Source organism: Biomphalaria glabrata, chromosome 12 (assembly GCF_947242115.1).
Source record: "Biomphalaria glabrata chromosome 12, xgBioGlab47.1, whole genome shotgun sequence".
In the NCBI taxonomy this organism is placed as follows: Eukaryota; Metazoa; Mollusca; class Gastropoda; family Planorbidae; genus Biomphalaria; species Biomphalaria glabrata.
In genome coordinates this window covers 20,627,749-20,642,364 of record NC_074722.1, presented here as the reverse complement: position 1 = coordinate 20,642,364, position 14,616 = coordinate 20,627,749, and the positions used below count along the sequence as shown (strand labels likewise).

Genomic DNA, 14,616 nt, shown 5'->3' with positions numbered 1-14,616 from the left:
ACATTATTTCGTAAATGAGAAGATTATTTGTTTATTAATTAGAAGAGGGAGTTCAAACAATTATTTGGCGTTAGTAGATTTTTAAATAAATTCGGAAATTTCTGGCGACGATTTGTAAGAAACAAAATCCGGAACTTTCTTTATCGATTACAAAACTTCTATGTTATGTTTTACAAGAAAATTAAATGTCTAAAAAGTAATTTTCAGTAATCAATTCTAGTAAATTACTTTTTTTAAAAGCCTTATCCGATTTCAAACAATCATTAGGCATAATTCATGTTTTATAAAACAATATCCGGAACATTTTTACAATTAATGAAATATAAGTCAGTATAGAGATTATTATTTAGCATTAATATGCTATTTACATAAAAAACGGAACAACATATTATTGATAATGTGTTTTTCTAACGTTTAAGCATGGAAATGGAATGTAATATAAGTTATAAGAGCAAACAAACATTTGTTGGCGTTGATTAGTTTTGCACAAAAAAATCCGGAACAATCAATTTTAGATACTTTAAACTATTGAGATGTTATGGGAGGAACATTAAAGGGTAAATCAGATTTTCAATAGCTTTTAGAGTTCTAGTTTTTTAAATCTAATCGTGACGGACAGACCGACCAACAGACAAAAAGCACAAAAATAAGCTTCTTTTATTCGGATGGGGGCACTAAACAAAAAATAAATAAAATCTGATTTTTAAAAAAAGTTTAAGGAATTGGTTTAGCACCTGATCATGTTGCGACGTTACGCTACTGCACGAAAATCGCTGCATAAAAAGTCCATTTAAAAAAATGTGCGTGATATTTACATACAAAGTGCATTATTAGCCTTTATAAACAAACAGAAATGTTTTCTTTTAATTTTAGCAGCTAGTTGACCAGAAAAAACGTCTTTAACTATTATTTATATTTGTTGTAAACATTTCCTGTACATTTTTAAAATATATTTGACTTAGTGATACTAAAAATACACAAAAATTGTCCATCTTTGTTAGCATATTGTAACATTGCCTCCCTTACATTTACGTAATTGTTTTAGAATTGGTGTATTTTTATGAAAAAATCGCTTGCATAATTAATTTTATAAATTAAACGGTTTGCTTTTAGAAAACCAAAAGTAGCCGTTGCACCTAAACTTTTCAAGCCGGATTTAATGATGAAATAATATTTTTCATATCTCTTCTAGTTTTCGAGATCTGAGTGTGACAGACGGACAGACGGACAGACGGACATTTTGCACAAACCTAATAGCGGCTTTTTCCCCTTACGGGGGCCGCTAAAAAGTCTTGTCTGTCCGTCCCGTTTAGATCTCGTAAACTAGAAAAGATGTTGAAAATCCGACATCACAATATTTTAGACCATTTAAAGTTCTGATGCAACGGCTACTTTTTTTTTTCTGAAAGCGAAAAATCTAATTTTTAAAATCAGTTATGGAAGCAGTTTTTTAAAGAGAAAAAGCTAATTAGTATGCATTTTAAATTGGACCTAATTTAAAACGAATAGTATTCTTATAAACTTCATTTTCCTTAACCTTTTTTTTATTGCTGATTTTTTTTTTTTTTTTTTTTTTTTTTTTTTTTTTGAGGATTCGAATAAGAGATTGAGCCTTTTCAAAACAATTAGATCAATTATAACACATCAGATAGGCCAGGGAAGGCGCGGTGGCTGAGCGGTAAAGCGCTTGGCTTCCGAACCGGGGGTCCCGGGTTCGAATCCTGGTGAAGACTGGGATTTTCAACTTTAGAATCTTTGGGCACCTCTGAGTCCACTCAGCTCTAATGGGTATGAAATGACCGGGGATGAAGAGAACGGGGATGAAATGACCAAGGGATGAAATGGCCAGAGTGTCACGAACCCACTCACTTCATAATCTTGGCTCTTTCATCTAGCAATGACCCTCACGTTTGGTGCGTGTAAAATTACTTTGAATGAATATAAATTAAACTAATGACAGCAATGTCACAACATCAATGACCACATAATGAATACTCATAATAAAGTCATTCTCTCTAATTAAAACTAATATTTAATGTTCTAAATAGGGCATCGATGGCCACTTTAAAATCAAGTAATACATGTAATGATAGATTGATGAAATGAATTGATAACTACAAACATATATTATGAATAACATAAAATTAATAACATAAGACAAGTGGCTTCAATACTATGTACTAATAGTACATATACTACTATTAAAACTATTGTATCTGTTAACATATGTTAGACACCTTATTTATATAGGTTAGTTATTTTAGTTATTTAGCGACGCACCATAGTAGACGCATATTGAACGGGACTAGTGACGTTTGGGATATGTTGGGTTAGAGACCGGAAAATCAGTTAGCGTTAGAACATTCCAGGGTAACGACGTGTTTAGTGACAGAGACTTCTACTGTGGCCTTTTATCATAATAAATATATATTAACTTGTTCATCATCGTTGACTACATCTCTTCACCTGTTACAATCGATGTGCCAGTTCTTGTTTGTGTTGTTGGTCAACTACACGTAATACACCCGAACAATTACACCCAAACGATTGCAGAGTAATTGGTTGACTTCAAGACAGCCTGAACTAGCAACATCACAGTGGCGACCCCGAACCTCGAAGCCGGACCCTTGATGAAGCCGAACATCGAACCGGACCTCGAAGCAGAACGTTTACTCAGGTGAGGGTCGTGCACTCGAAGATATAAGATTTCATCGGAGTACGGCTGAACACAGCAGTATCGCAGAGTGACTTTGTTCTAGATCTACAAGCAGTCGTCGCCTGTTTGATCGCACGTTCAACGAGCCGTTAACTCAGGGTGACCTTCGTCAGGACAGTAATCATCGTAACGTCTGGTCTACTTAACCAGTATATTATCAAAGCCTGATCTTCATATGCTGAATCGACCTACAACCAGAGAAACCGTTCGTTCATAACGGGTGAGAGATCGTTAGTGAACCTGTTGGACATATTTTTTCTTCGTCATAGGAGCCACATTGAGTATCAAGTTTTACCTCGTCAGTTTCGAGAAGGACAGTTTGCCCGCTGTCAGAAGTATTGTGAGTACTACAAGTTTGGTAGCTAACTAAATCGAAATCGCTCTGTCGTCTTACCCTTGGAGAGATTCTTGTGGAGCAGTTTGCTCATTGAACCGGTTGCTTGCCACGTTTATAACGGTCACTGTGTTTAACCTTTGGAAGGTTAGTGAAGTAATCTTTATCAGTACTGAACATTGATATATCTAGTATTCGTCGGTCTAGACCATACCTAGACTTGTTAGCAGTGAAGTTGTGGAAACAGCTACATCCACTTAATTTCGTTGAAAACCGTTAATCGTCTAACGGAACATCGTCGGAGGTGACCTTGGTTTCACCTAGTCTGCATTGGACAGTTTGGTCTAATGAAGCAGAGTACAACAGCAAACTTCGTCGTACTACCAGAGTAGCAGCAGAAGCAGTGAACTATTTTAGAGAACCGTTATTCGTCAGCCCAGATCAAGTCATCGTCAAGAAAGTCGTTATTCGTCAGCCCAGATCAAGTCATCGTCAAGAAATTCGTTATTCGTCAGTCGTCCAGATCAAGTTGTCGTCAAGAGACTGTTATTTGTCAGTAATCATCTACACAAGTCAAGTCATCGCCAGAAGAACCGTTAACCTATTCGTCAGTAACTGTGTACACAAAGTCGTCGGAACTACACATACGGTCATCAACAGTCGTCGAAGAAACTGGAACATTTTGCTGTGGCATATCAGGACATCTGTGGCATTACGTGGGATACTGGTAGCACCGGAGAACAGAGTCAGAACTGGAAGAGAGGCAGTGGAATTTGTTGTGATCTAACATATTCGGGAGTCCGAACAAAGGGATCTTTCTTATCAAAAGCTAAGTGCCATTTTTCTTATTAGTATATGTTTAGATTGCCCTTAGAAATAGATTTTGTCTAAATTTGGTACGTTAGCCTGAGTAAAATCAGGTGGTGCGCCTTAAAACCCGTCGGGGTAGAAGACGTAATTTAGATGAAAAGCTATATTATACGTTTAGGATTGTAATTTGTTTTGTTTGTGTAAACGTCATATCCGTTGTTGCCTGGTTACTTCGTGACGTTATCATTGTGTACCATATTGTCACATCCCAACCCATAGTGATAGTCTCATTTAATTATTTCATTTGTTTATATTATTTTAAATTATTTATTTTTATTAATTTAATTAGATCTGTATTTTTTTTTCACTTAATGATAGAAAGTGCGGGTAGGATTCTTTTACTGTGAATCAGACTAAAATAATTTTAGTTTGAGCGGTTAAAATCAAATATGATTTTGCCATGAGAATAATGCCGAAACTGGCTATGTAGTCAAACACTATCGTCTGGCTAAATTTAGATCTGCAAATTATTGTACATCTCTTTGGTACAATTTAATTATCTAGACTCTACTTTGAAATATTATTAAGTTGAAGATGAATGAAGGTAGTACATTCTAGATATATATATCTTGTTGAAGATATATTTGACACTGTATACACATATTTGTTTCGTATGGTGAAATAGAACCATAATCTACTCTAGATCTAGACTCTAGACAGTCCTTGAATTTACTCTAGACACTTCACTGTGACTTCAGTCATACCAGATTTTGAAATTGATCATAGTTATTCATACTAGATCTAAAAGTCATAGTGCTCTTGATAACTATAGATCTAAATGGTAATATTATACATACTATAATATACTAGATTTAAATTTGTGTGTAATACTGGACCTAATATACAGATTTGAATATAACCATAATAACTCAGACTAGATTTATACATTTACTAAATCTATAGATAGAGACATATCATTTAAAATTTGTATAAAAGTGTGGAAAAACTTAAATATAAAATAAGTTTAAAGTATAGCCATAACTAATATAGGCCAAGTAAAAATATATATAAAATATAAAACACAATGGCTACATCATCATATGTGGACCTTAAGGAGGTTAAGGAAACAGCTATGCAGGATGGAAAGGCCATGGAGTTAAAAGGAAAGGACTTAGCAGCTTATGTACAGCAAGTTGTGAAGGAAGAAACGGAACGTCAAAGACAAGAGATAGAAAGACAAGAAGAACGTCAAAGACAAGAGATAGAAAGACAAGAAGAACGTCAAAGACAAGAGATAGAGAGACAAGATAGGATCAGAAAGGAAGAATATGAGAAGCAAAAAGAGGACCGAGAACATGAAGCTAAAATGGAGAAGATGAGATTGGATGCAGCACAAGCCAGAGCCCAAACTGAACAAGGAAATAACACTAATAACTCAAATAATTATACCACTCAAAGAGACAACCCTAATTCACAAACATGGCTAAAGAGAAAAATACAAAGTTTTGATGAACAGAAGGATGACATTGGTGATTTCCTGAAAAGATATGAGGCAAAAATGTCTACATTTAATATGCCTGAAGAAGAATGGTCTGAAATACTGATAGACTTTGTTCATGGTCAAGCTCTAACAATATGCCAAAATCATGACCATCATATTGATGATAGCTATCAAGTTTTAAAAAGAGAATTATTGAATGCATATGGTCATAATGCTACAACTTTTAGAAAGAAATATTTTGACAATATACCATCATTAGGAATAGAACCCCAAACCACCATTAATATGGAAAAGGATTTCTTCAATAAGTGGGTAAAATTAGAAAAAGTGAATAACTCTTATGAAGGATTAAAAAATTTTATTCTAGTGGACAACTTTGTAAATAAATGTGATCCTCAATTACAATCTTTTATTAGAGAAAGAAACCCAAAAACTATAGATGAAATAACAGAGATAATGAGAGTATACAAAAATGCCTATCCAAATAAACCATTTTCTGATAGGGATAAGAGCAAAGTAGATTTAATAGGATACACCAAAGAAAATGTTGATAGAAGTAGAAATAGAAACAGATCAAATAGTGGAAATAGAAAATATAGTGAAATAACCTGTTTTAAATGTCAAGGAAAAGGTCATATAGCAGCTAACTGTAGAAGAGGGAATAGTAGGTCTGGAAGTAGAAATAGATACAATGAACAAAATAACAGTAGATATAGGAGTAGAGATAGGAATGACAGGGGAAATTATAGAAATAGGAGTTACAGTAGGGAATACAAAAATAAAGGTACAGATAGGATATATTTCATGGAAGGAAATAGGAACAATTTTGCAGTGTACCCAGGGTTTGTAGATAGAATTCCGGTGGAATTAATCAGGGATTCAGGTTGTAACACCTTGGCAGTAAAAACTAAATTTGTCAAACCTCATTGGTATAAAGGGTTTACTAGGAAAGTAGAATTAGCAGATGGCACTGTAAGGGAATTTAAAGCTATAAGGGTATACATTGAAACCCCATTTTTCACTGGTTATTGTGATGGCATTGCAATACCAGAAATGAGATATGATATGTTAGTAGGAAACATAAAAGGAGTTAAAGAATGTTCAAGAAAAGAATTAGAAGACTGGCAAAACAAATACAAAAACATAAGACAAAATCATGAAAACATAGAAACACAAAATATAACAAGTATGATAATAACAAGTGAAAAAGAAACAACACCCACATTTGCATTAGAACAAATGAATGACAATATTATTGGGAAAATTTATTCGAGAATATCAGATAAAAACAATAATAATCCAATGGAGAAATTTTGCATAGAGAATAAAATATTGTTTAGACAAACAAGTAATGATAATAAGAAAATAAAACAACTTGTCTTACCACAGAAATATTGGAAAGATGTTTTAATCATGACACATGATAATAATTTAGCAGCACATAGGGAAGTAAAGAAATGTTATAGGAATTTGTCAAAACAAGTATTTTGGCCCAAAATGAAAGCAACAATCAACAAATACATAAACTCATGTGACATATGTCAAAAGAGATCGAACAAAAGTCTAGTGAATAAAGCACCTATTCAAGAAATGGATGAACCTACAGCACCATTTCAGAAAGTATCTATTGATTTAATAGGTCCTTTAATTCAAACTGAAAATAATAACAAATACATTCTAACAGTAATAGACATGTTTAGTAGATACCCAGAGGCAATCCCATTATCAAATACAAGTGCAGAAAATATCATTAATGCCATAACTCAAAAAGTAATTACAAGACATGGTATACCTAAAATTATATTGAGTGATCAGGGATCTCAGTTTAAGTCAGAACAATTTAAGAAATGGACTAAACAATACAATATACAACACATATACTCTTCGGTTTACCACCCGGAGAGTAACGGTTTATGTGAACGATATGGTGGATCATTAAAAAGATCACTAACAAAGATAATTCAGAATAATCAGAACAAGTGGGATCATTACATTAACTATGTACTATTTGCTCATAGAAACAACATCCATGAAGCAACACAATTTTCACCATATGAAATAATACATGGAAGAAAACCCAGAGATGAATTAGATGTTTTTAAAGAAAATCTAATAGACAATGAGAATAAATTAAATAATGACAGTGAAACAACAATCACAACAGAATTGAAAGAAATATGGACTCAAGCATATAACAACAATAAGAAGTACAAACAAAGTGCTCATGAGAATCTAAATAAGAAAAGACAATTGAAAACACTAGAAGTAGGAAACAATGTATTAATATTGATAAATGACCTGAAAAATAAAATTGGTAAACAATGGAAAGGTCCATTTAAGGTGATAAAACAAATTAATGATGTGAATTATCAAATTGAAATAAATGGGAAAATTAAAACATATCACATAAATAATTTGAAACTGTATCATGATAGAGAAGATGAGTTAATACAAAACATTCAGGAGGAAATAGAAAATAAATTTTCAGAAAGAGAAGAATGCTTGATGATAATAACAAATGAAAATCACAATGAAAATGATATTAAGGAAATACCTGTAATAGAAACAAAAGAGAATCAAACTTGGCAAAAGATTAATCTTAATAATCTAACTAAGGAAAAGTCAAAAGACATAACTAAAATAATACAGGAATACAAAGAAATTTTTTCCAGCATACCAGGAAAAACAAATATTATTAAACATGACATTAAAGTAACAGACACAAAACCTATCAAGCTTAAGCCATATAGAATACCGTTACATTTACAAGACAAAGTAAAGAAAGAAATAGACAATTTACTAGAATCAGGTATAATTGAGCCATCAACATCTCCTTATGCTTCACCAATTGTGATAGCCAAAAAGAAGAATGGAGATATAAGGTTATGTATTGATTATAGGAAACTTAACAACATCACAGAATTTGACCCATATCCAATGCCAAATATAGAGGATATTTTACATAAATTAAATGGAGCAAAATTTTTTACTAAATTGGATTTAAATAAAGGTTATTGGCAAATACCTTTAACAGAAAATGCAAAACCTTACACAGCATTTGTAACACCATATGGTATTTTTCAATGGAATTATATGAGTTTTGGATTAGTAAATGCACCTGCCACATTTAATAGAATGATGAACATGATAATTGGAAACAAAGAAAATGTTATTTGCTATTTGGATGACATATGTATTTTTAATAATAGTTGGGAGGAACATTTGGTAGATGTAAAAGAAGTATTCAAAATAATAAAAGAAAGTGGACTTACAATTCAAGCAGAAAAAGTAGAAATAGGATTGGAGGAAATAATTTTCTTAGGACATAAAATAAATAACAACATGATTAGCCCTATTGAAGATAACATAAAGAAAGTACTTAATATTGAAATACCTACAACAAAAAGACAAATTAAAAGCATATTGGGAATAGTAAATTATTACAGAAAGTTTATAAAAAACTTAGCAGAAATAGTGAATCCACTAAATGACTTACTTAAAAAAGGAAAACCTCAAAAAGTAGTTTGTAATGAGGAATGTGTGAAAGCTATTGACAGAATTAAAGATGTTTTTAGTCATGAACTAATATTAAGACTACCTGATAAAGACAAAATATTTTATGTCACAACTGATGCATCTGGTAATGCTATTGGTGGTTGTTTAATGCAGAACTATGATAACTTACATCCTATATTATATGTAAGCAGAAAATTATCAGAGGCAGAGAAAAAATATAGTGTCATTGAAAGAGAAGCCTTAGCTGTAATATGGGTAATTACTAAGCTAGAGAGCTATTTAATAGGAAGGAAATTCATATTATTAACTGATCATAAACCTATTCAGTATATACAGCAAAAGAGCATGAAAAACAGTCGTGTTTATAGATGGTTCTTAGCACTACAGGAATATAAATTTGAAGTGAAAGCTATTAGTGGATCTGTGAATATTGTAGCTGATCTATTGTCTAGAATGACATTGAAGTGAAACAATTTTGTAAATAAACTATGATTATATTGAGTATGTAATATATATTAATATATTGACACCATTTATATGTTATGGAAAAGGGAGATAAGTAAATTTGATGTTAAGCATTTAAAAGTAAGTATGGATATTTTTTTTTATGTGAATCATTTCATATATCATTGACGAAAGTTAGTTCTATGGAAAAGGGTGAGTATAAAAGAAAAATGGACAAAAGCGTATAAAAGGGTGGTAAGAAAAAAAATTTATTGAATGTGTAAATAAAGTTTATAATTGTTTTTTTGAAATATTGTATTTTATCAGATTACTGCCAGTGAAGAACATTTGTGACGTGTGACGTGCCCATATGATGCCACATTTTCCTCCATGATGAACTGTGTACTAATGAAGATGATTTTGGAATGTTATGAACTGTTATGAACATTGACGTGAATAGGAGGAACTGTCAAGATGAAGATGTCAAGATGAAGATGTCAAGATTTTATGTTTGTGGTCTTCCCCTTAAATTGAAAATGCCCTTGTAAGACTTGACAGTAGTGGAAAAATATTGACATATTTTTTTTTCAAGGGGGGGAGGAATCTGTTAGACACCTTATTTATATAGGTTAGTTATTTTAGTTATTTAGCGACGCACCATAGTAGACGCATATTGAACGGGACTAGTGACGTTTGGGATATGTTGGGTTAGAGACCGGAAAATCAGTTAGCGTTAGAACATTCCAGGGTAACGACGTGTTTAGTGACAGAGACTTCTACTGTGGCCTTTTATCATAATAAATATATATTAACTTGTTCATCATCGTTGACTACATCTCTTCACCTGTTACAATCGATGTGCCAGTTCTTGTTTGTGTTGTTGGTCAACTACACGTAATACACCCGAACAATTACACCCAAACGATTGCAGAGTAATTGGTTGACTTCAAGACAGCCTGAACTAGCAACATCACACATAATAAACAATAAAGACATAATCAACAATACATTTAATCACCCATGCCAATCAGACCACCACGGCTACTCCATCCTCCATGCACTGGACCCAACGACGCAGACTGCATCAGAGTTCAGTACCGCTGTCCATGTCATCTGATGTCAATTACTGCATGTCGCTCTTTGTCTTGCTGACTACGCCACTGTCGCTAACATCTATTCAGTGTATCTACGCTTAGACTGCCTCATGCTAAAGACTGCTACCCAGACTGTCAGAATGTCACTAAGACTGTCACTCTAAATAGACAAATAATCAAAAATATCGCTAACAACTAGCTAAAGCGCCATTCTATTTATTCATAATCAATTAACATCTAATACTAGATATATAACTAAAAAAAACATTTCCTCTTACCCTGGTCCTTAAGAATTAGTTCCTACATGTTGTCTCTGGCAAACAACTCACACCTCTTGGAGCCAAGATCGCGAGCCAGCCTCGGCGACTTGCTCCCAATGTCTGTATGTGTCGGAGGATTTCCAGCTACCCGTCGCCTCAGCGTGGCCCTCCGGTGGAAACATCCAGAAGTGGATCTGGACAGGCTAAGAACGAGTAGCGAACCAGGCCTTCTAGCAGGTCTCCCTGGGTGAGCTTTTGTTTTTTTTTATCTCACTCGGGGTGGGGATGGAACAAGTAACCTGCAACCCAGTCCAAAAAGTCCGCCACGCCGTTCCACAAAGGGGGTCGTCATCAGTTCCGGATTGCTGGATTGGCGGCCCTTGCACGGAACAGTGGCGGTTACAGTATAGGAATATGAGACAAGCTCCCCGCAGTTAGCGCTGTCCCTGACACTTATAGCGGGTGACTTAAGACTCGGGGACGGTGCGCTGTGTACACGGCACGGCCCGGTTTTACCAGTCAGTCAACCAATATGGCCGCCTACCGTTGGGTGCCCTCAGACAGGACAGGGGTGAAGAGCCCCATGTCCAGGCCTGGTGGTTGGATAAAAGCCTTTCTAACCATCAACGGGATAATGGCGCCTCCGGCGCCGATTCCCTACTGGACTTCATCGAAGGTATGTGTCGTTCACCAGAAAACGCCTATCACACGACACACGCCCCTGCTAACACTACATGGCACCGTGTCCCGACTGCCCCAAACTCTACTCTATATAGGCTGAGTATCTAGCCTACGCCTAAACTAACATTACTAATGTCTGTCCCGACCCACATATCAGTCTTTCTACAAGACATACACCTAACTGACATTGTCCTAACCTTTGTCTGGTCTCTGTCAAGTCTATCGGTGAGCTTTGATAACAACTATGAATCTATTTAATAACTCTCACACACTCAACACTGTGACACAGGGGATGAAATGACCAGGGGATGAAATAACCTGTCACCGATATTTTAGATCGTTCAGATTTTGATGCAACGGCTATTTTTTCTGAAAGCGAAACATTTAATTTGTAAAATAAAACATGCAAGCAGTTGTGGTTTTTCATAAACATAAAAGCATCATTTTTAAATGAAATACTACAGGTGTGTTTTTTTGTAAACTTCTTCAATAATAAATATTTTGGACATTTTTTTTTTGGGGGGGGGGGGATAACACATATCTCCCTGTGTACACGGAAGGCACGCCACTGCACAAAGTACCATGCTATAAATTTTGGGGAAATAGTTCCTTTCTGTGCTGCCTTTACAAAAGAAAATTATTCTGCTCGAGACTAAAAGCAATGCCAAATGCTTCTTTGAAGTGTTATTACTTTAGACAATCAAATGAAAATCATGGCTTTAATATTCCTTAGTTTGTGTGATAACAAAAATTCTCATTGTACTCTAGTAATACATTTTGTTTGTTTGTTAATGCAGGAAGTCATTGCTGGAAGTTTCACAATGAAAGCTGGAAGTACTATTCTTGGTGTCTTCTCGGACAGCGTGTCTAGGACATACTATCCAGCTCTTTATCACTTGAAATATTGGGCAGTAAATAAACACATCTCTGATCAACATTACTGCACCTATAACGAACTGTTCGTCAGTGTTGATGACTTTATTCAGCACACTCAGTGTACGTTGTCCAAGATGTTTCAGTTTAGAGACCTGCTGATATTAGCAAGATATTTCAGTTCAGAGAAGTTATCAAGCTGATAGTAGACTTATAATATTTAGTTGATCAAGTTTAAAAAGTGCTAGCATATACAAACATAATACAACTATCACATGTTTAGCGGTTTGAGAAATATCCTTCTCTAGGCCTACAACGTTATTTAGCTTGAGCATATAATTTGAAGTCAACTTGTAATTTATTTGTTACATAAAGGGGCAGAGAAACATGTGAATGAAATGGTTGAACTAAAAACATTGGATCCAGATCAAATGACTATACTGGCTGGAATCACGACCGTCGCCGACTGTTTAGCTGCTGCACAATCCAAAGTCATCATATCACTTGCAGAAGAAATTGTTAATCTGTGGTGTCAACAAGTTGAAATGGTAATAACATTTATTCATTTAATGAGCTAGATAGGTAATGCATGCAGGTAATGTAGGTATATAATTTCGGCAGGTAAGGTATTTAGGTATATAATGTAGTCAGTTAATGTAGGTATGTAATGTAGATTTGTAATGTGGGTAGGGCCGGCCTTGGGGCACTGCTAACTATGCGGCGCAGTGGGCCATGCGCTAATTCTGCTTGTAAATGAGTAAATATATATATAATAAAAGGTTTCTCCTGATTTTCCAAGACTTCCTGGAAATCTCCTGAAATTGCAAAAGATACGAAAAAGTTCTGGGAATCTGAAATTGCAAAAGATACGAAAAAGTTCTGGGAATCTGAAATTATTTAAGCCTCCTAAAAACTCTTACAAATCTCCTAAAAATAGACAAATTGTCCATTTTGGGGGTGCCTATCCTAACCGCAATAAAAAAAAAGGCATTGTCAGCTTTCATTTAATAAAAATGTGTTGCAAAGACGAATGTATTTTCTAATACAAAATCTTAATTTTTGACATTATGTTTATCCCTACCCAGATGGGGCCCGCGCAATCTGTTTCCCATAGGGCCTCGCATCTGTTAGGGTCGGACTTGAATGTAGGTATATAATGTACGCAGGTAATTTAGTTACTACAGTAGGTAGGTAACGTAATAGGTAATGTAAGTCTTAAGTTTGAAACTTGTAAACATGGGAATATTTTTGTATTAAAGCATTGCTTTTTCAACTTTTAAAATACTATTTGACTTTTACAATAGAACCTCTTACAGTTGGAGCTATCTATCTATTTAATAAATCGTATAATGTATTTATATTGCATAATATCAAGAATATTTAAGCTAGTGTAAATTAAATAGACAAGAATTCTTTTATTTTCATCTATGTTAATTCTTACAAACTTTTTACAGCTGTTAAATGCCGCAGGACGCATTAGACGTGAAGCCGACGATATAGGTCCAAAGAAAGAGCTGGAATTTTGGCTTGGACGTACGGCCCATTTCAGCTACCTACTTCAACAGATTCGCTCTAGGCAAGCCAAAACTGTGTTTCACATTCTGCACATTTGCAAATCTCCTGTGATGTCTGAATGGAGAGAACTTGATATGAAAATTACTGATCAAGCCAACGAAGCTCGAGATAATACCAAATATCTGTATACGCTAGAGAAATATTGCGAGCCACTATACAGATGTCAGCCTGTGAGTCATTACAAATCTTTTAATATTTACGACCTAACTATTATAGATTACAGACGTTACTTCAAAACTCAATTTACTTCTAATTTCAAATCTTATAGATTACAGACGTCACTTGAAAACCCAAATCTTATAGATTACAGACGTTACTTCAAAACTCAATTTACTTCAAAACTCAAATGTTATAGATTACAGACGTTACCTCAAAACTCAAATCTTATAGATTGCAGACGTCACTTCAAAACTCAAATCTTATAGTTACAAAAAATACTTCAATAGAGAACATTATCAAATACATTTTTTACATTCATCAATGAATGATAATTCATCCATTAGTCAATGCAATATTAAGTGTTGGCTCAGACTAATATACTAGAGATTAGAGAACTTAACTAAGGCATTTCTGTTTTTTTATTTCACAATTTCAATGTTGATAAAAAGAGGAAAGCTTTTACTATGTATTTATTTAGTTCTGAAACCATAAAACATGTTTCAGATGTGTTCCTCCAGCCACCACTAATAAATATCACCTCTTATAAAACGTATATAATCCTTTCCATTGTATACACCACCTTACATAGTCACATTCCTTTCTGCTAAACACCTTCTCGGCTCAAAATGACACCGTAGCTTGTTTGGACAGTC

The 14,616-nt window shown here is 34.3% G+C and overlaps 1 protein-coding gene across 6 annotated transcripts in view; it reads left to right on the top strand.

The window, feature by feature from the left end:
• The window catches only part of LOC106055954 (dynein axonemal heavy chain 8-like), a 287,161-nt gene that overhangs the window by 37,295 nt on the left and 235,250 nt on the right, over positions 1–14,616 (top strand). For all 6 annotated transcript variants that reach the window (XR_008773876.1, XM_056005343.1, XM_056005342.1 and 3 more), the window contains 3 exons: positions 12,154–12,352; positions 12,605–12,777; positions 13,684–13,974. Coding sequence is in view for 5 of the 6 variants with exons in the window: in XM_056005343.1 (XP_055861318.1) it covers positions 12,154–12,352; positions 12,605–12,777; positions 13,684–13,974 (663 nt within the window). In the remaining variant the exon portion in view is untranslated. The remainder of the gene's footprint in view (positions 1–12,153; positions 12,353–12,604; positions 12,778–13,683; positions 13,975–14,616) is intronic.